At 42.6% G+C, this 25,011-nt stretch overlaps 1 protein-coding gene across 17 annotated transcripts in view; it reads left to right on the top strand.

Moving 5' to 3' along the window:
* The window catches only part of SRCIN1 (SRC kinase signaling inhibitor 1), a 1,023,634-nt gene that overhangs the window by 580,724 nt on the left and 417,899 nt on the right, over positions 1-25,011 (top strand). For 14 of the 17 annotated variants that reach the window (XM_073608254.1, XM_073608252.1, XM_073608255.1 and 11 more), the window contains exon 4: positions 19,495-19,518. The exons of the other annotated variants lie outside the window; for them this stretch is intronic. In XM_073608254.1, coding sequence (XP_073464355.1) covers positions 19,495-19,518 — 24 coding nt within the window. The remainder of the gene's footprint in view (positions 1-19,494; positions 19,519-25,011) is intronic. 17 annotated transcript variants of the gene reach the window in all.

Consider the following 25,011-nt stretch of genomic DNA (forward strand, 5'->3'; position numbering starts at 1 on the left):
GAGGGGGGGAAGGGGGTCACGTGACCGCACAGCTGTGGTTTGAGAAAAGGTATTGTATTATTAATTTTTTTTTTTTTTTTTTTTTAAATTGCATTCTTTAAAAATATTTGCACCCTGAGAGCTATGTAGTGAATGTATCCACAGTTGTGCAGAAAGAAAACGTTTGTTTTTGTTTTTTCTTTTAATAAATAACTGTGAAGCCTTGTGGTGTGAAAATATCTCTTCCCATTCAACTACAAGGTTGTATTACATCTTCCTCAAGCCATTCAACATCCACCTCAACTTAAAGGATATGTTCACCTTTCATAAAATGTTACACCCACATTTAGGGTGTAACATCATGCTATGAATGCGCCCCCCCCCCCCCTCCCCGATCCCCACTATGAGAGCAGACCAGGGATCTTCTCCCCGTGTCTGCGGCCACAATTTAAAACAGACGCGGCTGTGCGGGACTCTGCCCAACCGGCCACGTCACTCATTCACACTTATTCACGGTCCTCTGTGAATGGAAAACTACAAGGTCCAGCATCCTTTGTGGCTGTTGGCTTGTATTTTTCAATGAACTACCACGGCACTGTGAGTGCTATGGTAGTTCATTGAGTCTTCCTGTAAGAATGTATCGGCTTCCTTGTTCGAGGTACAAGCAAGCTGATACACTGACAGATCTACAGGAGACCTGCATGGCATTAGCAATCTCTTTACCTGCAAAAAAATGTGCATTTATTATTTTTTGTAAGGTGAACTTGTCCTTTTTAAAGAGGCGTTCCGCCCAAAAGTGGAACTTCCGCTTTGAGCACTGCTCGCCCCCTGACATGCCACAGTTGGCATGCCATTTTTTTGGGGGAGGGGGGAGTGTGTACCTTCTTTTTAGTGGGACTTCCTGTCCCACTTCCTCCTCCCTCCTCTTCTTCTTGGCCGCCTAGGCGACTCCTCCTCTCCCTAAGCGGCCCCTCCCTGCCAGCGCACGTCCCATTTCCCAGTGAATTGCTTGGCCGATAGCAGAGCGCAGCACGACTCGCTCGGTCATGAAGCCGTAAGCTGTCACAGCCGGGTGCCCACAGTTGCTATGACAACGCTGCGAAGAGGAGCTGGAAAGGAGTCAGGCTCCGGGCGCCCACATCGCTGCACCGTGGGACAGGTGAGTGTCTGTTTGTTTATTAAAAGTCAGCAGCTATACTTTTTGTAGCTGGTGACTTTTAGTAAACTAAAAAAATGGGTGGAACTCTGCTTTAAACTCTTAAAACTACTTTTTTTTTTTTTTTTTTTTTTAGTTTTAGAGGGCTTAGAACACCTCAGTTTTTATTGCTGTCTGTGCCCCCGTTTAAAGAGATCCACCCTCTCTATTTGTCCTGTCTACCATTATCATTGAAAGTAAAAGAAAACCCCAAATTTTGTATTGCCCCTAAAAAAAACTAATGGAGGGGAAGGAAGTCTTCAAATGGGGAAACTAGTTCTGGTGACCTGGAGGTTCCCAGGGAATTCTCTTAACTTGCAGGGATTTCTTCTCACTTCCTGTTTGGCGATGGGACAGGATGTGAAGGGAAATATCTTCAATGGGACAGAGATGGCAAAAAAACCTGGCAGGGGTTATAACCCTCCCTTGCGCTATCCAAAATGAAAAAAACATTTTGCCTATATTTCTATTTTAAAGGGGTTGTAAAGGTTTGTGTTCTCTTTCGCCTTCATGCATCCTGTGCATTAAGGTGAAAAAACACTTGTCAGTGACCGGTCCCCCAGCCCCCCCACCGTTTTACTTACCTGAGCCCTGGAAATTCACCCGGCGGGGACGTGCTGTCCCTCTGCCCGGGGTTCTCGGCTCTTGATTGGATAGATTGATAGCAGCACAGCCATTGGCTCCTGCTGCTGTCAATCAAATCCAATGACCGGGGGGCGGGGCCGAGTCATGCATTCGGTGGCTATGGTAGCCGAATAATGGACTCGGGAGCGTACCCGCAAGGTAACCCCCCCGGGAGAGCGCTTCTCCTAGGGGGTTATCTGATGTGGTGAGGAGCCACCGAGGGACCCCAGAAGACAGTGTTCGGGGCCACTCTGTGCAAAACGAGCTGCACAGTGGAGGTTAGTATGACATGTTTTGTTGTTTAGAAAAAAAAAATAATCAAAGCTTTACAATAACTTTAAGCTGGCCATACATGGATTGAAATTTGGCCAGTTCAGCGGGGAGCGGCCGAGATACGATCTATCTATGACCAGGATGATTGTACCAAAGTCGATCCATCTGACTGTGTTGATGGGGGAATCGAGCAATTTTCTTTCCTTCAACCATGGAAAATCAAATCATCTGTGGGCTGCTTTACTTTCATGGGTTTCTGACAGAGATAAGTTCTTTTATGCATGTAGTATGAAGCTGTCCTCAAATTCAGGTTTTCTGGAAGAATGTTGCAAACTGCCAACCTCCCTCTTCTTATTGAGTGTCATGAATATATTGTAGCTAGACATGACAAGTTGCACATTTTTTTTAAACAGCCAACTGTACCAGGAGAGAAGTATATCTAAACTGGAAACTCTGTGATTCCCTCCACAAAGTGCACACTATAGAAGCTGTATAAAATAAATGAAATGGCTCTTCATTTACACAAATCTATCTACATTAACTGGAATAGCTCTAGGAAATATACAAAATTCTGGTCAAGATAGATGACTGCCAATGACAGGTCTCTGTTGACCCTGGATACATAGACACCCATGAGTAAATGTCCACCGTGCTCAATCCAATAGCTGATTATCGCACTCTCGCCGGAATGTTTGGTCATTTGAATATGTTTGTTATACAACAATGGATTTTTGTAAGCGAATGCTATAGAGCTCAATTTACATTTTCTAGTAAAACCTTGGATTGTTCCGGAAACATGCTTGTAATCCAAAGCACTCGTATATCAAAGTGAATTTCCCCATAAGAAATAATGGAAACTCAGATGATTTGTTCCACAACTATTTTTTCATAAGTCCTTCAGTTTATAGTCCATATAAAAAGATTATAGCAATGTGATAGGTTGTGTAAAATGTCCATCCATAAATGGCAGCCTCAACAAGGGGATTAGAAGCAAAATCCAGCAGAAGCTACAGAGTATAAAAGAGAAGAGAGGTTCCTCTAAGTGTAGCAATATAGTCTATGTGGACAGCTTTACCCCGGATGCCTGCATACTTAGATGTGCATGCTTTAATCATCAACCATGCGAGTTGCTAAATGTTGTACCTTCATTAAATGTAACCATATTACTACACTAATGCCGCGTACACACAATCGGACATTCCGACAACAAAACCTTGGATTTTTTTCTGACGGATGTTGGCTCAAACTTGTCTTGCATACACACAGTCATACAAATGTTGTCAGAAATTCCGAACGTAAGAACGCGGTGACGTACAGGACGTACAATGAGCCAAGAAAAGAAGTTCAATAGCCAGTGCGGCTCCTTCTGCTTGATTCTGAGCATGCGTGAGCTTTTGTGCGACGGACTTGTGTACACATGATCAGACTTTCCCACAACAAGCGAAGTTGTCGGAAAATTTGAGAACCTGCTCTCAAACATTTGTGTGTGGAAATTCCAACAGCAAATGTCTGATGGAGCCTACGCGGTCAGACTTTCCGACAACAAGCTCACATCAAACATTTCCCGTCGGAAATTCCGTACGTGTGTACGCGGCATTAGAGGTGCCTCTTTTCTCTTTTATACTGAGCTGTGACATAATGCTACTTGTATATCAAGACATCGCTCGTTTATCAAGTCAAATTTTCTAAAAAAAAATTTTGCTTGTCTTGCAAAGCACTCTCAGATCAAGTTACTCTCAATCCAAGGTTTTACAGTAATATGATTTTACTTTTTTTGGCACTTTAATACATACTTTTCTTTATCATTCATTGATGGACCTAGCGTGGTAGTCAGAAACCTTGGGTTATAGAGCAATTTGCAGGTGCAATGTACTGTAGGCACATAAACTGTAGCTATAAACCTTACCACCTCACACCTGCTTAGTTCAGCTTAGTCTCCTCAGTAGAACTGATGTCTCCTTCTCTGCTATATGTTTTGACTTGAATCGGGATACTGGGTAATAGAAATCCTGATAATGTCTTTCGATAATGATTGCAGGTTTTCCCAGTTCATTTAAAATACAAGTGTTCTGCAATCGATAGTCCTGCAGCCGGCAGTGACAACCCCTCTGTATTTGAGTTTATACAGGACTTCACTATTTAGCTCAGGGCAAATGTATCTGAGGATTCTTTGCGTTTCGGGACCAGAGCTCCAGCAGTTTAACTGTCCCCATTTCTGAAAACGTCCTCCTTTGAGTGACTTTATTTGGTTTTATGCTCAGTTTGCACCAAGGCTATATTTCTGAAGGAGTTTGTATTCTCCTTTTTACTTGAGTTACTTGTGCTTCATGTTACTTGGTTAGTTGGCCACATGTGGGAACCCTCCTCCTCTTTAGTTTCAATTTTAAAGACTGTGCTTAATTTTAAGTTTACAAGCTGGACACTTGGTGGAGGTCTGCTATTTATAGGCTGTGTGTGTGTTTTTTTTTTTTTTTTTTTGCTCTGGCAGCAATGCAACTATGGGTTTGCTATCCATTGCCAGGATGTGGTTAGGTTTACCACCTGTCTGGGATTCTCCCAGACAGTCCAGTTTTTAAATTATGTGTCCGGGTTCCAGTCCGCCTGAAACCGGCCACATTATTGAAACCAGACTGTGGATCCCCATGCTCCAAAGAGCCTGTGTGGTCTCCCTGTCACACCTGGACAGGAGGGGTGGTAGGAATAGCATTTACTGGAACCAGTCGGCTGTATTTTCCTCCCGCAGCTGCTGTATACCAGTTTCTGCACCTCCTACTCCCATCAGTTTCAGGGGCTGCAGGAAAAGTACAGCTGATCGGTTCTAGGTTCTTCTTCTCTCTGTTGATTTCCCCCCCCCCCTCGCCCCAGCTGGCAGAAGAGGAGAGGAGGGAAGCCAGCAGCTGGGAGGGATCTTTTCAGGATGGCGGGTGGGGAAGGGGCTGGTAAATATCACTCCCTGTGTTCATTCATAACTGAAGCATAGTAATCTGTTTACAGTGCTTCAGTTTGTGAATGAACAAGAAGCCACTCAGTACAGAGCACTTTCCCTTCATTCACTGTCCCGTGCAGCTGAGGCTGCAGACAAAGGTACTGGGGAATATCTGTCCTCTGCCTATTTTTCTGTCTCAAAAGTGAGACATCAGGGGTCTGTTTAGACCCTTGCTATTTCACCAAAACTCCCCAACAGGACTGGTAAAAAATTGTAAAAAATAATTAAATAAAATTGTGAAAAATAATAAAAATAAAACAAAATTACTGACACCATCCACTGCCCTACTGACGCCGTCCACTGCTCTACTGATCCTGTCCACTGCCTTACTCATACCTCCCAACCATCCCGGATTCGCCAGGACCATCCCGGGATTTGATGCAAGTCCCGGCAAATCAAAGCAATGTCCCAGAGTGGACCCCTTTGCAGTCATTGGTTGCTGGGACAGCCAGCATCTCTGCTACCGTAGACACACTTTGCAGGCTCGCACTAACCCTGGCACTGACCTAGATCAAACCTTGATCTAGGTATTTTTTCTTTATTTTTTTATTATTTATTTTTATTTTATTTTTTTTACACAATGTAGCTTTCCTCTCCATTCACAGAGAGAGAAACACAGGGGCAGGCTTCACAGTAACTGATCAGGCAGGCTACCACAGCGATCAGATGACCCGGAACTAGGTGTTCTGGGTCCTGATCATTAGTACATGCTGGGGCCGCATATATGTGCTGTGTCAGCATCAAGGGGTTAAGAACTGGTCAGTAGTATAACAGTGTAAGAAGGGCTTATTACACCTACCCTTCATGGGAGATGGTCTTTTCAAGCACTTGCCTAGCTTAAATCCTCAAAATGGCAATGTGGTGTTGAGTGAGTTCTTACCACAGATGCACAATCATTAGAAATCAACCATGCAAGTCAACACCTTCCTGTCCCACATCAAAATGTTCTTTTTCTCTCTCCTCCAGGTCAGGTTACATATCCCGGATTCACAAGTCTTCTGGGGTTAAAGGGGTTGTAAAGGTAAAAGTTTTTTCACCCTAATGCATTCTATGCATTAAGGTGAAAAAACATCCGACAATACCGGCTCCCCCCAGCCCCCCATTTTACTTACCTGACCCCTCGAAAGTCCCGCGCTAGCCCCCGACCTCCTCTTCGCCGCTCAGCCTGGCCATTGATTGGTTACAGTGGATGGATTGAAAGCAGCGCAGCCATTGGCTCGCGCTGCTGTCAATCAAAACCAATGACGTGGCGCGCTGGGGGGTGGGGCCGAGTGATACAGTGAGCGGCTATGGCCGCCGGCTGCATCACGGGAGCGTGCCCGCAAGCACTCAACACCATGCAAGGGAGTTCGCATGAAGGTGTTGCGGGGGGGGAGCCGAGACAGTCGCCGAGGGACCCCAGAAGACCAGGTTGGGGCCACTCTGTGCAAAACGAGCTGCACAGTGGAGGTAAGTATAACATATTTGTTATTTAAAAAAAAAATTTCTTTAGTGATCCTTTAAGCCCTCGTTCACACTGAGGGCGGGTTTGAAATTGTGCGAGTTCAGCTGAACTCTCACGATTTCAAATCCTTATCTCAGTGCGGGTTAATCCACAGATGTCTATTGAAATTGCCCCCAAAGTCACCAAAAGTAGTGCAGAACCTACTTTTGGGTATTGGTGCAGCGCCACAAAGTCGGCGTCGCACCGATTCGGGCAGTGTCGTTGCCGGCAATAGGCTCCGATTTGGCATGTCAAATCACAATGTGAACGGGAGCTAAGAGTGAGTTCTTACACCAGATGGGCAGGCGTAAGGGTCAACGATGTAAGTCAACTTCCTGTCCGATATCAAAATGTTATAATTCCCAAGAACTCTGATCCATGGGCTTAATCTGCTACTGCATGAATGTCCACCCCCACCATCTCCTTCTGAGGTGGAGGAATTTCTGCCTGCCTTAGCTGAGATCTGTAATGGGTACAAAAGGTGATCTCTACAGATTACAAGATAGTTTAATCTCCATCATCCCCCTGTTCAGTCCCGTAGACGTCCTGACGACGAAACGCGTAGGGCGTGGCCTAATCTGTGCTTCCCAACATTACTTGCTTGCAACAGCTGAAGGTTAACCGCGACTTTTGTCTATTATACTTGATTCATACTGTGAAATTGTGAGTACCTCTCCACTTGTTTAAATAAATTTTAAAAACGATTTTACTCTATGGGCACCCCTTCTCTCTTTTTACATGACACATCACGATCCTGAGTCTGCCAGAGATTGCCGTACAGTGGCTCAAAACTGTAACTGCCTGATACCCCTGCAGGGGTGAAGTGAGCCGGTGAGTGGCTGCACATTTAGAGTACGGATTCTTGAACAGCAGAAGGATTATAATCACAAACACCATATGCACAAAGTTATTGCACAAATAAGGACTTTTTATGAATCTGACAGAACGTTTACTGCACAATAAGGACTCTTTGTGAACTTGATAGCACGCTTGCACTTTACCAAGATTGTTTTTTGGATATTTATTAGTTCTTTCCACCACCGTTTGACCTCCCACACCCCCCTTTTTTTTCCCCCTCCGTTCCTCCCCCCCCCCCCCTTTCACCCCGTTTTGTTTTTGTTTTTGGTTTCCCTTAAACCTGATTCACTTCATGCACGTTCACTAAGTGCCATTTGAAATATAAGATTTACACAGCAACACTATGTATGGAGTTTGACACTATTATTATTTTATATTTTTATATTCTGTTCAACATTGTGAAATATCTTTTGAGGATATCACCATTTGATACCTGTACGTCTTGTTTAATCTTAGAAATACATAACATGCAGGTAGGAAATCATTAATCAGATAAAGGAACAGCGCCATACCCTTCTACTATATTAATCGAGGCTAAGATGGCGCCCACTCGTCTCCATGACACTGCTGGGCGGAAGCGACGTCAAAACGTCACTTCCGCCCATACTTTTTTTCATGCACATTTTTTTTCGATGTCATTTTTTTAAATTACTTTTTTTTTTTTTTTTATTGCATTTTAGTGTAAATATGAGATCTGAGGTCTTTTTGACCCCAAAACTCATATTTTAAGAGGTCCTGTCATGCTTTTTTCTATTACAAGGGATGTTTACATTCCTTGTAATAGGAATAAAAGTGACACAATTTTTTTTTTAAAAACAGTGTAAAAATAAATAATCATGTAAAATAAATAATTAAAAAAAAAAAAAAAATTTTTTAAAACCCCCTCGTTCCGACGAACTCGGGCGCAGAAGCGAACGCATCCGTGAGTAGCGCCAGCATATGAAAATGATGGTCAAACCACACATGTGAGGTATCGCCGCAATCGTTAGAGCGAGAGCAATAATTCTAGCCCTAGACCTCCTCTGTAACGCAAAACATGCAACCTGTAGAATTTTTTTAAACGTCGCCTATAGAGATTTTTGAGGGTAGAAGTTTGACGCCATTCCACAAGCGTGCGCAGTTTTGAAGCGTGACATGTTGGGTATCAATTTACTCGGCGTAACATTATCTTTCACAATATAAAAAAAAAAAATGGGCTAACTTTACTGTTGTCTTATTTTTTTATTCAAAAGGTGAATTTTTTCCAAAAAAAGTGCGCTTGTAAGACCGCTGCGCAAATACGGGGTGAAAAAAAGTATTGCAATGACCGCCATTTTATTCTCTAGGGTGTTAGAACCCCCAAACATATATTGTTTTTTTTTTTTCTAAGTAATTTTCTAGCAAAAAAAACTGTTTTAAACATGCAAACACCTAAATTTCAAAACGAGGCTGGTCCTTAAGTGGTTAATGTAAAAAGAGGATTTATAAGCTGTGGGCACTGTGGGGGGGGGGGGGGGGGGAGGATGAACTATTTTCCTATTACTGGGTTTAGTAACACTTTAACCACTTCAATACCAGTCACTTTCTCCCCTTCCTGCTAAAGATGAGCTCCGGCGTGTTCGCACACTCCACGTGCAGAGCCCGCCAGGAAGTCGGCACTGCGCTAATCACAGGCAGTGAGACATTTCCTGATCTCTGCAGCCGCACATCGGGAAAATGTCTCACTGCCTGTGATTAGCGCAGTGCCGTGCTGACTTCCTGGCGGGCTCTGCACGTGGAGTGTGCGAACACGCCGGAGCTCATCCTTCCTGCCCAGGACAATTTTGAGCTTTCAGTGCTGTCGCACTTTGAATGACAATTGCGCGCTCATACAACACTGTAACCAAACTAAATTTTTATCATTTTCTTCCCACAAATAGAGCTTTCTTTTGGTGGTATTTTATCACCTCTGAGGTTTTTATTTTTTTGCTGAACAAACCAAAAAAGTCTGACATTTAAAAAAAAAAAAAAATACGTTTTTCTTCCTTTCTATTATAAAATTTTCTCTTCTCCTTCACTGACGGGCAGTGATGAGTTGGCACTGATAATCTGGCACTGATGGGCACTGATGAGGAGGCACTGATATGTAGAATTGATGGGCACTGATAGGCGGCACTGATATGCAGCACTGATGGGCACCGCTAGGTGGCACTGGCAGGCGTCACTGATGGGCACTGGCAGGCGGCACTGATTAACACTAATAGATGGCACTGATGGGCAGCACTGATTGGGCAGGTACTGACAGGTGTTAATGCTGGGCACTGATTGGCACTGTGATGGACACTGGCAAAATGGTGGGCACTGATTGGCATTTTATTGGGCACTGGCAGAGGGTTACGATGGGGCACTGACTGGGCACCGATTGGCAGCCGATGGGTACATTTGATGGGGGCTGTGCTGATTATCAGCACAGACACCCCCTCTGACAGGGAGAGCCGCCGATCGGGCGCGAACCGAGGAATGCCGTTTACTGGCACTTCCTGGTTGTCGCGATGATCAGCTGTGATTGGTCACAGCTGATCACGTGGTAAGAAGCCTCTGTCAGAGGCTTATCACGATCGGAGATGCGGCGTGTCTGACACGCCTCACTCGCGATTGCCGCGCCGGCATGTTATCCTGCTGGATGTCCTATGATGCCCAGTCAGGATAACAGAACCACTTCCCAGTCGTCAATCTGTTATAGGCCAGGCGGGAAGTGGTTAAAGTGACACTAAACCTTTCGCGTTTTTTTTTTTTTTTTTTTTAAATAACAAACATATCATACCTTCACTATGCTGTTCGTTTTGCACAGTGTGGCCCAGGGCCTCGTCTACTGGGGTCATCTGGCAGCGCTCGTGGCTCCTCCTCGCATCGGTAAACCCCCTAGGAGAAGCGCTCTCTGTGGGGGTTACCTTGCAGGCGCGCTCCCGAGTCTATAGACGCAGAATGCCGGACTCGACCCCGCCTCCCGGTGCCCGCGTCTTTGGATTTGATTAACAACAGCGGGAGCCAATGGCTGCGCTGCTATCAATCTATCCAATCAAGAGCCGAGAACCCTGGGCAGAGAGGAATACATGTAATACACCAATGTGATACATGTAACATATTGGTAAAAAACGGGAGGAGGGAAAGGGGGATTGTTGGGACTTTAAATGAGGCAATGACTGGATACATTCATATGCCTCCATTATTTTTTTATATATATATATATATATATATTATATTGAAATAAAAAGAGAGGGCCTTTATTTGGGACTTTAGATGAAGCACACAACTACAGAATGGCAAAATAATCCATATGCAATAACATGTTTGATTCATATTAACTACACATATAAATCATGACAGAGTACAATTAAAAATTAGTAATACCAATATATAACACATTAATAATTCATACAGTGCCTTGAAAAAGTATTCATACCCCTTGAAATTTTCCAAATTTTTCACATTTTGTCATGTTACAACCAAAAATGTAAATGTATTTTATTGGGATTTTATGTGATAGACCAACACAAAGTAGCACATCATTGTGAAGTGGAAGGAAAATGATAAATGGTTTTCAATTTTTTTAATAAAAAATATGTGAAAAGTGTGGCGTGCATTTGTATTCAGCCCCCTTTACTCTGATACCTCTAACTAAAATCTAGTGGAACTGATTGCCTTCAGAAATCACTTAATTAGTAAATGGAGTCCACCTGTGTGTAATTTAATCTCAGTATAAATATAGCTGTTCTGTGAAGCCCTCAGAGGTTTGTTGGAGAACCTTAATGAACAAACAGCATCATGAAGTCCAAGGAACACACCAGACAAGTCAGGGATAATGTTGTAGAGAAGTTTAAAGCAGGGTTAGGTTATAACAAAATATCCCATCTCATGGAGCACTGTTCAATCCATCATCCGAAAATGGAAAGAGTATGGTACAACTGCAAACCTACCAAGACATGGCCATCCACCTAAACTGACAGGCTGAGCAAGTAGAGCATTCATCAGAGAAGCTGGGCCATGGTAACTCTGGAGGAGCTGCAGAGATCCACAGCTCAGGTGGGAGAATCTGTCCACAGGACAACTATTAGTCATGCACTCCACAAATCTGGTCTTTTTGGAACAGTGGCAAAAAGAAAGCCATTGTTGAAAGAAAGACATAAGAACTCTGTTTGCAGTTTGCGAGAAGCCATGTGGGGGACACAGCAAACATGTGGAAGAAGGTGCTTTGGTCATATGAGACCACAAAATGTAACTTTTTGGCCTAAAAGCAAAAAGCTATGTGTGGCGGAAAACTAATTTGTAGCCCGCCTGAGTCAATACTTTGTAGAACCACCTTTCGCTGTGATTACAGCTGCAAGCCTTTTTGGGTATGTCTCTACCAGCTTTGCACATCTAGAGAGTGAAAGTTTTGCCCATTCTTCTTTGCAAAATATCTCAAGTCTTTCCAGAGATTCTCGATTGGATTTAGGTCTGGACTTTGACTGAGCCAGTCTAACACATGAATATGCTTTTATCTAAACAATTCCGGTGTAGATCTGGCTGCATGTTTAGGGTCATTGTCCTTCTGGAAGGTGAACCTCCACCCAAGTCTCAAGTCTTTTGCAGACTAATGCCCCGTACACACGGTCGGATTTTCCGACGGAAAATGTGTGGTAGGACCTTGTTGTCGGAAATTCCGACCGTGTGTAGGCTCCATCACACATTTTCCATCGGTTTTTCCGACGCACAAAGTTTGAGAGCAGGATATAAAATTTTCCGACAACAAAATCCGTTGTCGGAAATTCCGATCGTGTGTACACAACTCCGACGGACAAAGTGCCATGCATGCTCAGAATAAATAAAGAGATGAAAGTTATTGGCCACTGCCCCGTTTATAGTCCCGACGTAAATGTTTTACGTCACCGCGTTCAGAATGATCGGATTTTCCGACAACTTTGTGTGACCATGTGTATGCAAGACAAGTTTGAGCCAACATCCGTCGGAAAAAATCCTAGGATTTTGTTGTCGGAATGTCCGAACAAAGTCCGACCGTGTGTATGGGGCATAACAGGTTTTCTTCTAAGATTGCCTTGTATTTGGCTCCATCCATCTTCCCATCAACCCTGCAGCTTCCCGATTCCCGCTGAAGAAAAGCATCCCCAGAACATGATGCTGCCACCACCATGTTTCACGGTGGGGATGGTGTGTTCAGGGTGATGTGCAGTGTTAGTTTTCCGCCACACATTGCGTTTTGGTTTTAGGCCAAAAAGTTCAATTTTGGTCTCACCGACCAGAGCACCTTCTTCCACATGTTTGCTGTGTCCCCCACATGGCTTCTCGCAAACTGGACTTTATACGGCTTTCTTTCAATAATGGCTTTCTTCTTGCCACTCTTCCATAAAAGGCAAGATTTGTGGAGTACACGACTAATAGTTGTCAGGTGGACAGATTCTCTCACCTGAGTTGTGGATCTCTGCAGCTCCTCCAGAGTTAACATGGGCCTCTTGGCTGCTTCTCTGATGAATGCTCTCCTTGCCTGGCACAACTGATAGAAGTGGAGAGGACTATAAGCTAAAGAAGATGTACTAGTGACAAGAGACCCAGGTGGAAGGTGAGAATGCTGAGAGGTCAGAACTGTCTCTCACTAGGGCTGCAACTAACGATTATTTTCATAATCGATTAGTTGGCCGATTTATTGTTTCGATTAATCGGTTGATAAGCTGATAAAAAAGTGTTGTGTATAATTTAGTTAATATGTAAAGTTTAAAAAAAAAAGGCAATTTATTCTTAAATATCTCTATGCAGTGGTAAATATGAATAACTATATGGTTAGGGAGCAAAATATCTAATCCACTCTGAGAATAACAGACAGAAGAGATATACTGCATATAATATTAGAGAAGAGATATACTATATATGCTATTAGAGGATATATACTATTAAAAGGGTGAATCTGGTAAATATCATCAGACTCGGATCAAATTTTTTTTTTTTTTTTTAATTTAAAAAACAATGTCTTCTTTAAAAAAAAAAAAAAAAAATGGCATTTTAAGAACTCCCTTTAAATTTTTCTAATCGTTAGTGGGGTAAAATTGACATTCATTTTCAACCACGGTGACAATTTGGAAATAATAGAAAACTTCTTGGTCAAAGGAATTTTCATATGGTGTATGTGGTTTTCGTTCATTTTTAAAAACACAATGTTAAAAACAAGTGAAAATTTCAAACATTCTTTCATTCAGCGAATGTACAAAGATTTTTCGTCTCAATATTCTCGTCTGAAAATTGATCCGTGTGGCCAGCATAAGGCTCGGTACACACCTATGCAGTTTGCTTTTGATGTGTTTCTGCAGTGCTTTTTGCTGTGCGTTTTGATTTTTGTGCACGTGATTTTGCTGCGATTTGCATTTTTGCATCTTTTTGGCCAATTTGTTGTTGGGCAGATTAAAAAACACAAATTGCTGCAAAAACGCATTACCTGCTTTTCTGCAGCTTCTCCATGGAAGTCTATTGAACCAAAAAAGCACCGTTTTGCGTTAAAAAAAAAAAAAAAGTCCATGACCCTTTCCAAATACGCAGCGGCTGAAAAAAGCATTGATGTGAACATGTCCCATAGGAAACCATGTAAATGAACTGTAGTGCATTTCTGCAAAAAGCACCAAAAAACACAGATGTGAACCAGGTGTAAGATGTTTAGTAACATAATGGGGTTAAAAAAAACTAAAATTAGCCCTTTTTAGTACAAAAAAAGCAAATAATCACTACTGTAAGGGGTTCATTTTTTTTACTGTAGAACTGTGAAAGTAACATTTACAGTAGTGATTTGCTCTTTTTGTACTATAAAAGGCTCAATTTAATTTTTTTTAACCCCCATTATGTTACTGGCCGATTAATCGATTATGAAAATAGTAATCGATTATTTTCATAATCGATTAGTTGCCGATTAATCGATTAGTTGTTTCAGCCCTATCTCTCACCATAGAAAAGGAGTGGTTGAGGAAAAGGAAATACCAGATAAGGACCAGTGAAAGAAAAAAACAAAGAACCCCAGTAATACCTTGTACTTAGGGCAGAAAGCATAGTCTAGAATGGTGCATAGTGTCTTTAGATTGCGAGGGACAAAAGAATTTGGTATTTGTAGTGATGTGCAGCTGCCGGACACTCCCAACGTCACGCTGCCGGAATCTATGGGGAGGCGGCATCTGTGCCTGAGTGGCTGTTCCTTCTGAGTGGCCAACTTCCTCTTGTTATGCGCAGATAGGAAACGCATCCCATCGGCGCGTGACGCCGATGCACAATGAGTACCCGCCCTACCCCAACACCCCCCCCTTCTAAAAAAAAGAACGAAAGAGGGGGAAGTCCCGGTGCGCATCGCACCTCCCAGAAATGAGAAAAACACAAGCTGCCCTCAGCAAAGCCATGGAAAATGAACCACTATATTAGTAAAGGTCATATTGGCAGATATATACAGAATTGGACTATATAAACAAAATAAAACATATCATCCATAGTCGCATGCTTCCATCCCATATACTATTGGTAAAAAAGGGGGAGGAGGGAAGGGGAATTGTTAACTATCGGTACTTGTAGTTCTCCCATGCACAAAACCGTGCATGAATGATGCGGCCAGGTGAGCAGAGCCGCACACGGCTGCAGTTTTTTAAAAATTGTGACAGCAAGTTCAGGGAAAGGATCCCCGGCTCACTGTCACTAGAGGCAGCAGGTCGGGGAGAGGCTGCAGCAGTGGAAACATGTTACATATTCAACCCTAAAAACAGGTGGAACATGTAACATATTTCCAAAGGTGAACTTATCCTTTAAAGGCTCTAAACAATTTCATACGTCCTATACAAATTTGAATCTATTTGTTCAATTATTGCCTTCCTTCATCTGGCAGACTTCTTAGTGTGCATTGCAGTAAAGGATGTGTATTATTATTTTTTTTTTTTTATCATAAAGTTTATTTATTTTGAATAAAACACATAAAAACAGCGGTACATTCTCAACAGTCGTCATCTATAACATGAGTGGTAATTCAACAGAATAATAGCCGTCATCAGTTCAGTAGATCCAATCTAACCAGTGAAGTACATTGCACTTAGATGTCATATACAAGAGAAAATGGCATTCCAGTATTTAGAAGTAGTAGAGCAGATAAAGTTTATCAGTGGAGCATATTGCATAGAGGGCATAGGGTGGAATAGGGGTGGGGGTGGGGCATGCGCTGGTAGATCTGCAGTTATGGACCCAATCCTGACATAGACTGTATCAAGTGTAAACAGGGATGAGGACCCATGTGGTTACTATGTTCCAACTGTAATATAGACATTGGGGGGGTTGGGTTCGCCCTTATAGTGATAGTGAGATCTCAGTTAATCCCGTGCTAGTCTCAACATGCCCTTAACCCTATTCTAAAGTGAGTCGCCTCTCTCGAGTCCACGACGCCCAGATTTTTTCAAATTTCTTGGGGAAGTTACGTCCTAGATATGTTAGTTTATAGAGTGGCAGGGCTGCATCCACTAGGGCTCTCCATTGTTGTACCGTTGGGGGAGCGGAATCATTCCATTTTAGGAGGACCGCTTTCCTCGCGTAGAAGGCTGTGTAGAGTACAAACTGTTTTTTAGCCTGTGTTGCCACTAGTGTGTCTACAATACCTAGTAGCAATGGTAGCGGGTCACAGGGAACTCTGAGTTTAAAGGATGTGTATTTACACATTGCTATCCTTCAGGCCTGCAACGATTTCTTTGTTTTGCTGTGAGCGAATACGACTTTCAGTTTGTTGCTCTTCCCTTTTGGCCTTGCCTTGTTCCCAAGGGTATTCCAAAGCCCTCGCTCCAGTTCTGGGCTTCCATTGTCGCAAAGGTACTCTAAAAATCAGAGACTTGGACGAGCTGTTACTTTGCAAACAGAACTCTCTGGCCAAGATGGTCAGCATGCACTTGCAAACCAAGATATCTCTGGCTTGGTGACTTCTGTGCCCTGCCTTGTCTGAGGGAAAGTTTTTTTTTTTTTTTTTTTTTTTTCCTTTTTCTTCCCTTACATTGAAAGATTGTCACGATGGATGCCAACCTTTTGAGTTGGGACAGAGTTCTGAACAAACTGTCTGTTCAGTGTTGGGCCCTGGAGAAATCAAAACTTCCAATCAGCGTTCTATAATCTGATTTCATTGGATCTCCCCCTTCCTTCTGTCCAGTAATGCAGTTCGTATTCAGTTAGACAATACCACGGCTTGGGCTTACATCAACAATTGGGGTCACCAGGAGTGTGTCTGCGGCGTCAGAAGTAAAATCCATCTTATCCTGGGCAGAACTTGTATAACCAATCTCCATGGTGCATATTCCAGGGGTGGATTTGTAGCGTATGGTATGACAACCTCCTTCATCTGTTAGCTGACGATCTTTGGTCTATGCCAGATTGTACAGATCTCCTCTTATCTCAGGGACTGAATTTTCATTCTGCATCTCCGTGTCTGGGTTTAAAATCTTGACTGGTAAAACCCAGGTTTTGAGATAAAGGTATTGCAGATTCATGATGATACATAAAAGCTCATAAATCTACTTCCCAAAGAATTTACAATAGTATGTGAAAAGCTTACTTTTGGTGGTGCAAGACTTGTGAGCATGACTTGTCAGTGGGCCATATACTTTCTTTCCTTCAGCACTATCAAAGATCAGATATCTGCCTTATTTGTTTTCAATGCCACTACTAATTCTTAAATTCGTACTTTCTTTGTGCATATTGTTCCACCTGTGCAGCCCCCCACTTAAACCTTGAGATTCAAACCTAGTCTTGTGGGTGTGGGACATCTCCTTAACATTGTTGTACCTTTTAAGGTAGCCTTTCTTGTAGCCATCACATCGGCTAGAAGGATCTCTGAATTATCAGCATTATCCTTTAAGGAGTCTCATTTCATCTTACAAAGAGAGAAGGTTTTTTGAGTCTAGTGCCCTCTTTTTTTACCCAAAGTGGTGTCTGCTTTTCATCTTAATGAAGAGATTGTGCTACCCACCTTGTGTCCAGCTCCAGTTCATATCAAGCAGATTTCTCTTTATTGTCTGGATGTTGCGAGGGCCAACAGGATTTACCCTGCAGCTACTGCTTCTTTTAGGCAAATGGAATTCCTATTTGGTACTCCAGAAGGGCCTTCAAGAGCTTCCCCGGGCCGCCAGTTCCACTCTTTCTAAGGTTCCACTCTTTTTAAGGTGATTGGAGAGGGTGTTGTGCAGGGAAAAACAAGAAGGGCACATCAGCGTAGTACATTACCTCAAACACCATTTATTAAAGCATAATTATAGGCAAAATGTATTGTTTTGGACAGAGTGGAGATGGGCTAGAACTCCTGTTTTATTTTTAGTGTTTACAATTATTATTGAAAGAGAAAGTAAAACAAAATTCCAGTTTTTGGGTTAGCCCCAGAAAAGAAATAGAGAGGAACTCTTCCAATAGGCACACTAGTTCTGGTGACTTAACCTCCCTGGCGGTATGATCATTTCAGATTTTAGGTGCTGAAAGCGGTACAATTATTTTGCATGGAAACTTGGCGTTTTATATTGTAGGCCTGTAATTCTTTGGAATAATTCACTTAAATCTGTCCAAACCAGAGTCTAGTAGAAACACGAAATCATAAATTATAATATAATAAATAACTATAAATAATTATACCAAATAATATAATATTAAAAACTATTCAATAATGTAATCAAATCAAAAACACTGAAATTTGCTCAGTTGCAGAATTGTCACTGTCATTACTTTTCAGTGTTTGATGACGGATCTCCCCACAAATCACTATCGCTCAATTCTGCGAGTGATTCCAATTTATTATCGCTGTTTTTCTAGCTGGTCTAAAACCACTTTTGATGTAAAAAAAACGGTTTTGGTTGCTATGGAAAATCTCCAGTTTCCAGGCAGAAAGAACAGTTTATTTTTTAAAAAGTGCCTCCTTTTTATATTTGAAATTCGCCCAACTTGGGCATTGAGGAGTACTTGGGCTTTTTGTCATCAGGCATCTGTGACTCAGATTTGTAAGGCTGCAACCTGGTCTTCTGTTAACAACATGCTTTCTACATTTTGCAAGGGCAGTGTGTCTACTTCTGTAAATGGTAGTTCTGGTCACAAATTTCTGCAGACAGCTGTTTAATGCCCTTGTTTTTTCCCACGTTTTTATGTTGGCAATTTTTCTTTGTTGGGCTAGTCCACCTGAGTAGTTCTGTGTGCCCGCCCCTCTGTTCAAACTGCTTTTGTTATGTTGCCTAATATCAGAGCTGTGCCTCTTAATGAACAATATGGCTTCCTCCCCTAAATGCACAATGCTGTCCCCTTGGACTGCTTGCTACAACTGTCGAAGTGTGAGATGGGAGGGGTTATACCCTTAAATGGGTAAGCCTTCAGTCGCCTAGTGTCTATTTCTCCTTTTAAGCAGCAGTATAGTTCTATGTTGCTTAATATCATCAGAGCTATGTCTCTCAATGTGCTCTTTTTTTAATCCCTATAAATATCTTTTCTCTGAGGCCATTGGGAGACACTGTTCTCTTTGCGTTTTGCTATCATTCTCTATTCGGACTGCTTCCTATAACTGAGCAGATGAGTCTTGGTATGGAGCATAACCTCAAGTGGGCTGGCCTTTAGTTTACCATGTGTCTAGTGTCCATGTTTCCTTTAGGTGGCAGTATAGCCCTAGGTTCCTACTATTAAGCTGTGTCCCTTAATGGACTATAATAAAAAGGAATTTACGGTGAAGAAAAAAATCCTAAATTTACCCAGTAGCTATTTTGTGAGTTGCACCATTATTCAGGCTGTCATTTCCTTAGAAACTGGGTGGGGGTGCTGCTTTGTGAACAGTTCTGTACTGCCTACTTAAATTAAATCTGTCCTCACTTTCTACATGCTAAACTGCCAGAAGACATAAAAAGCGAGAATCTAAAAATCCTTGCACAGACTCAGGTCTCGGAATACCCCTCCAGAGTTTAAAATCTGGTTGCTCTATAAAATTAGCTTTGGTTTGGAAAACTGCTGTTAATCATGTTTAGTATGCAGAGAACTTGGGTTCATCAGCAGAACTGATAGTAATTATTACAGATATGTAATATGAAGCAAATTGAATGTGTTGTTTTCTTCTGCTCTTTTTATCAGCAACCAAACTACTGGAGCTTTAAGGTCAGTATATCTACTATCACACCCCTGGTGTTGCATGCGTGTTCCTTCCTTTGCATGTATTTTGTCTGAATTGTCTGTGGCTGTATACTTGGGTATATTAACAAACAATAAAGGACAGCTCCTGACCCATGAGGTCAGGGACCCAGTCATGACTGTTTACTTCCTTTTTAACATTTTGTGGCTTTACCCTTGGTTTCAAATGGAAAGATGCTGTCTGTAACCATTTGGAAAGATTTCACCTATTGTTCTGGCAGTATAGAAGGTGATGGAAAATCCTTCCAAAGAGGATATATACAAAAAAATGGATTTGTGACTTACCTGTAAAATACTTTTTTTTTTTTTTTTTTTTTTTTTTTTTGGAGTACAGTACCGGACCGGCATAGTCTTAGATGACTGTGTTATATGCGGCAACTTTCAAGTGATTGAACACTGAAAAAACAAAGGCCCCCATATAATCCCTCCCAGTCTTTGTAAACCCTTGTTGTGTGTGTTTTTCGTTTTTTTTTCTTTTTTTTTTTTTTTTCAAGCAATATGAGGATACACAGACAGAGAGGAGGGTTCTATGTGCTGATGTACTGTACTTAAAGAAAATGATTTTACAGGTAAGTTAAAAATCCTGTTTTGCTAATCGCACCATACAGGACACAGGCAGTCAACTGGGATGTCCAAAAGCAATACAAAAACAAGGGGTGGCCAACACAGCAAGAAATGTCAACAGGCTAACAGAACAAGAGGTTAAGGACCCTAACTCATATGATAGCCTGGAACACTTTTCAGTCTAAAGCTGTCATAAGCAGAGGCCCAGATATCCACCTAGTGAAATTTCACAAATGCGAGAACAGAGGACTAAGTCATGGCCTTGCAATCTATGTAACAGATGCTGATGCTGAAAAGCCCATTGGCTCTGGTAGAGTATGCAGACCCTATCCTGCAAAGAACTGGCTTGTACAATGACTTGGATAATCCATAAGACTATGGTGGAAAGAGATGCAGGACTTTCCTTGCAGGAAACTTCAGGAAGGACCATGAGGTTATCAAACTATTCTAAAAGAAGCCCTAGTTGAGAGCTAAACCCCTACAACATAGGAACGGTCCATACAGAAGGGAAACCTCTTGGTGATATTTTTGACCTGGAAAAAAAGATGGCAGGATAACATGGGTGAGATTATTCGTGTAAAACCAAAAAGGTTCCCTGCACAACACGGCTGCCAGCACCAAAACGTACCTGACCAAGGAGATTGCAACAAGGAAGAACAACCTTGCATGCAAGGAGAGCCAAAGGAATATCCCTAATAGGCTTGAAGGAAGGCCCTTAAGGTGTCACCGGAGAGCATCTTGGGGGAGCAATATGAGCTACCCCCCCCCCCCCCCCCCGCATAAAGGCCTTCATCAAGGAGAGGCCAGCATTTGCTAATAGAGGATAGACCAGACGAGAGATAAGGACTTTAACGGTACCACTCCAATTGTAATAAAATGTCAAATATTTATTGTACAATTTTTAAAAACATGTAAACAAAGGACGACACATATCAATAAGACATTAACATATACACACAATTTGTGTGATATTTAGATAGTAGTTGCCTCATCATCCCTGCTAAAATTGGATGATTGCTTGCTGTGACTTTGACGCGTTTCGTGGGTTACTGCCCGCTTCATCAGGACGAGAACTACAGCCAAGCTCTATGATAGAAAATACATATTTTATCAATTTCAATACTGCAATTATTTGAAAGAGCTTACTCCTGATGGAATGGGTGCTCTACATACCTATAGCATATGTAACAAACCGTATACAGAAGATAAACACACTGATATTACGACCAATTGACAACTCCTTCAACAGATGGGGTAGTTTATCTGGCTTCTGTCCACTGTATCACCAGGGTTAAGGTTCAAACCAAAATTACAATTTATAGTAATGGTAAGTATCTAAAACATAGGTAAGAGCCATACTGGGTAATATTCATATACAGTATCTCACAAAAGTGAGTACACCCCTCACAATTCTGCAAATATTTTATATCTTTTAATGTGACAACACTGAAGAAATTAAACTGCTACAATGTAAAGCAGTGAGTGTACAGCTTGTATAACAGTGTAAATTTGCTGTCAAAATAACTCAACACACAGCCATTAATGTCTAAACCACTGGCAACAAAAGTGAGTACACCACTAATTGAAAATGTCCAAATTGGGCCCAATTAGCCATTTTCCCTCCCCGGGGTCATGTGACTCGTTAGTGTTACAAAGTCTCAGGTGTGTTAAATCTGGTGTTATCGCTCTCTCTCATACTGGTCGCTGGAAGTTCAACATGCCACCTCATGGCAAAGAACTCTCTGAGGATCTGAAAAAAAGAATTGTTGCTCTACATAAAGATGGCCTAGGCTATAAGAAGATTGCTAAGACCCTTAAACTGACCTGCAGCACGATGGCCAAGACAATACAGAGATTTAACAGGACCGGTTCCACTCGGAACAGGCCTTACCATGGTCGGCCAAAGAAGTTGAGTGCACATGCTCAGCGTCATATCCAGAGGTTTCTTTGGGAAATAAACGTATGACTGCTGCCAGCATTGCTGCAGAAGTTGAAGGGGTGGGGGGTCAGCCTGTCAGTGCTCAGACCATACGCCGCACACTGCATCAAATTGGTCTGCATGTCGTCCCAGAAAGAAGCCTCCTCAAAAAGATGATGCACAGGAAAGCCCGCAAACAGTTTGGTGAAGACAAGCAGACTAAGGACATGGATTAGTGGAAACTTATTTGGTTCGGATGGTGTCAAGCGTGTGTGGCGGCAACCAGGTGAGGAGTACAAAGACAAGTGTGCCTTGCCTACAGTCAAGCACGGTGGTAGGAGTGTCCTTGTCTGGGGCTGCATGAGTGCTGCCGGCACTGGGGAGCTACAGTTCATTGACAGAACCATGAAAGCCAACATGTACTGAAACATAGCACGGCAGTATTCCAACAGAACGATCCCAAACACACCTCCAAGATTACCACTGCCTTGCTAAAGAAGCTGAGGGTAAAGGTGATGGACTGGCCAAGCATTTCTCCAGACACCCCATTGAGCATATGTGGGGCATTCTCAAACGGAAGGTGGAGTACAAGGTCTCTAACATCCACCAGCTCCGTGATGTCATCATGGAGGAGTGGAAGAGGACTCCATTGTAAACCTGTGAAGCTCTGGTAAACTCCATGCCCAAGAGGGTTAGAAAATAATGGTAACCACACAAAATATTGACACTTTGGGCCCAATTTGGATATTTTCACTTAGGGGTGTACTCACTTTTGTTGCCAGTGGCTTAGACATTAATGGCTGTAGGGCTGAAACGATTAATCGATAATGCAAATAATTGACAACGGTTTTCATTATCGATTGGTTGGTCTGCTAACGGCATGCACCTTCCTCCCTGCCAGTCCCGCCTCTGCCCAAGTCCCGTAAATCCTCTGTGTACAAGCTGGCGCCACTATAGTCTCATAGCGCCGCTCATGTGACCTGGCACATCTGCCTCTCTCCTCACTGACATCAGCAGGGTATTCTCAGCCCTGTCCACTGCTTCGAGGGAAGAGAGAGAGAGACGTGAGCACCGAGCTGCCATATAAGGTAGCGACTTTTACTTTTTTTAATGCAGTGAGTGAACTTGGCAAAACAAAAATTTAGTTTTTTCTGTGTTCCTGGGGGGGGATAGTACCCCGTCATTGGTGTTCCTGGGGGGGGAATGGTGCCCCATCATTGGTGTTCCTGGGTGGGAATAGTGCCGCATCGCTGGTTTCAGTTTGAGGAATACACAGACCTCTCCCTCGTACACTCCGGTCTGGAGCCGCCACCTCTCCTTCCCACACTCCAGTCTGGTTCCTCCAGCCCGCTTTCTATCGCAACCTCATTATTATTTGAAATAAACAAAAAAAAATGGCATATCCATATTTTTTTTTTTTTTATGATTCTTTTTTCGATTAATCGAAACAATAATCGGCCAACTAATCGATAATGAAAATAATCGTTAGTTGCAGTCCTAAATGGCTGTGTGAGTTATTTTGAGGGGACAGCAAATTTACACTGTTATTCAAGCTGTATACTCACTACTTTAACATTGTTGCAAAGTGTAATTTCTTCAGTATTGTCACAGAAAAAGATATATAATATAATATATAATAAAATACAGTAAAACCTTGGATTGCGAGCATAATTCATTCCAGAAACAAAGCGCTCATATACCTGTATCGAAGCAAATTTTCCCATAAGAAATAATGGAAACTCAAATGATCCGTTCCCCAACTATTTATTTATTAGACCCCTTTCACACTGGGGCGGTTTGCAGGCGTTATTGCGCTAAAAATACCGCCTGCAAACCGACCCAAAACAGCCGCTGCTGTTTGTTCAATGTGAAAGCCCGAGGGCTTTCACACTGAAGCGGTGCGCTGGCAGGAGAAGAAAAAATCTCCTGCAAGCCGCATCTTTGGAGCGGTGAAGGAGCGGTGTATTCACCGCTCCTTCACCGCTCCTGCCCATTGAAATCAATGGGACAGCGCGGCTATACCGCGGCTATAGCCGCGCTATGCGAGTGGTTTTAACCCTTTTTTGGCCGCCAGCGGGGGGTTAAAACCGCACTGCTAGCGGCCGAATACCGCGGTAAAACAGCGCTAAAAATAGCGCTGTTTTACCGCCGACGCCCCCTACCGCCCCAGTGTGAAAGCAGCCTAAGTCCTTTAGTTTATATCCATATAAAAAAGATTATAGCGATGTGATAGGTTGTGTAACCATAAAATGTCCACCCACAAATGCAGCCTCCACAAGGGGTTTAGAAGCAAAATCCAGCAAGAGCTACAGAGTATAAAAGAGAAAAGAGGTTCCTCTAAGTGTAACAATATGGTTACATTTAATTAAGGTAAAACATTTAGCAACTCACGTGGTTGATTAAAAAAGGCACAGTATGCAGGCATCCGGGGTAAAGCTGTCCACATAGACCATCCCCCGCACCGCCGGCTCTCACCGCTGTCAGTTTGCAATCATGACTGAGAAGAGCACAATTGATTACCTTGCTCTTCTGGGCCAATTTGGTGCCACGAGAATAACTGTAATGCCCTCCACCTTGATCCTGCATAGCAGTTGAGAAAGGATCTTTATAGAAGGAAGAAGTAGATGAGGGAGAACTAAACCCAGAGTCATCAGAGGATCCCTGGGCCTTGCAAAAAACTGGCCCTGGATATTATGTATGACATTCCATACCTGCAATAAAGGTTAAGAGATCTTGCAAACTACTGAAAAAATGACTTTCCTGGTCCGCAGTTAGGTACTCAAAGGAATCCAGGCAAGAAAACGTCTAGTAAAAGCCAGTAAGCTCTGTCGATTATAAAGGAAACGTCCAACACCGAAGGACACTAGCACAACATTGAGAATCATTGGGGGTAGGAGGGGTTATATGGGGGTCCTTACAGCTCTTCTTTGCCAGTGGCCAATCACCTAAAATGTAGTAGCATATAACCTAGTAATCTA

Source organism: Aquarana catesbeiana, linkage group LG12 (genome assembly GCF_042186555.1).
Source record: "Aquarana catesbeiana isolate 2022-GZ linkage group LG12, ASM4218655v1, whole genome shotgun sequence".
In the NCBI taxonomy this organism is placed as follows: domain Eukaryota; kingdom Metazoa; phylum Chordata; class Amphibia; order Anura; family Ranidae; genus Aquarana; species Aquarana catesbeiana.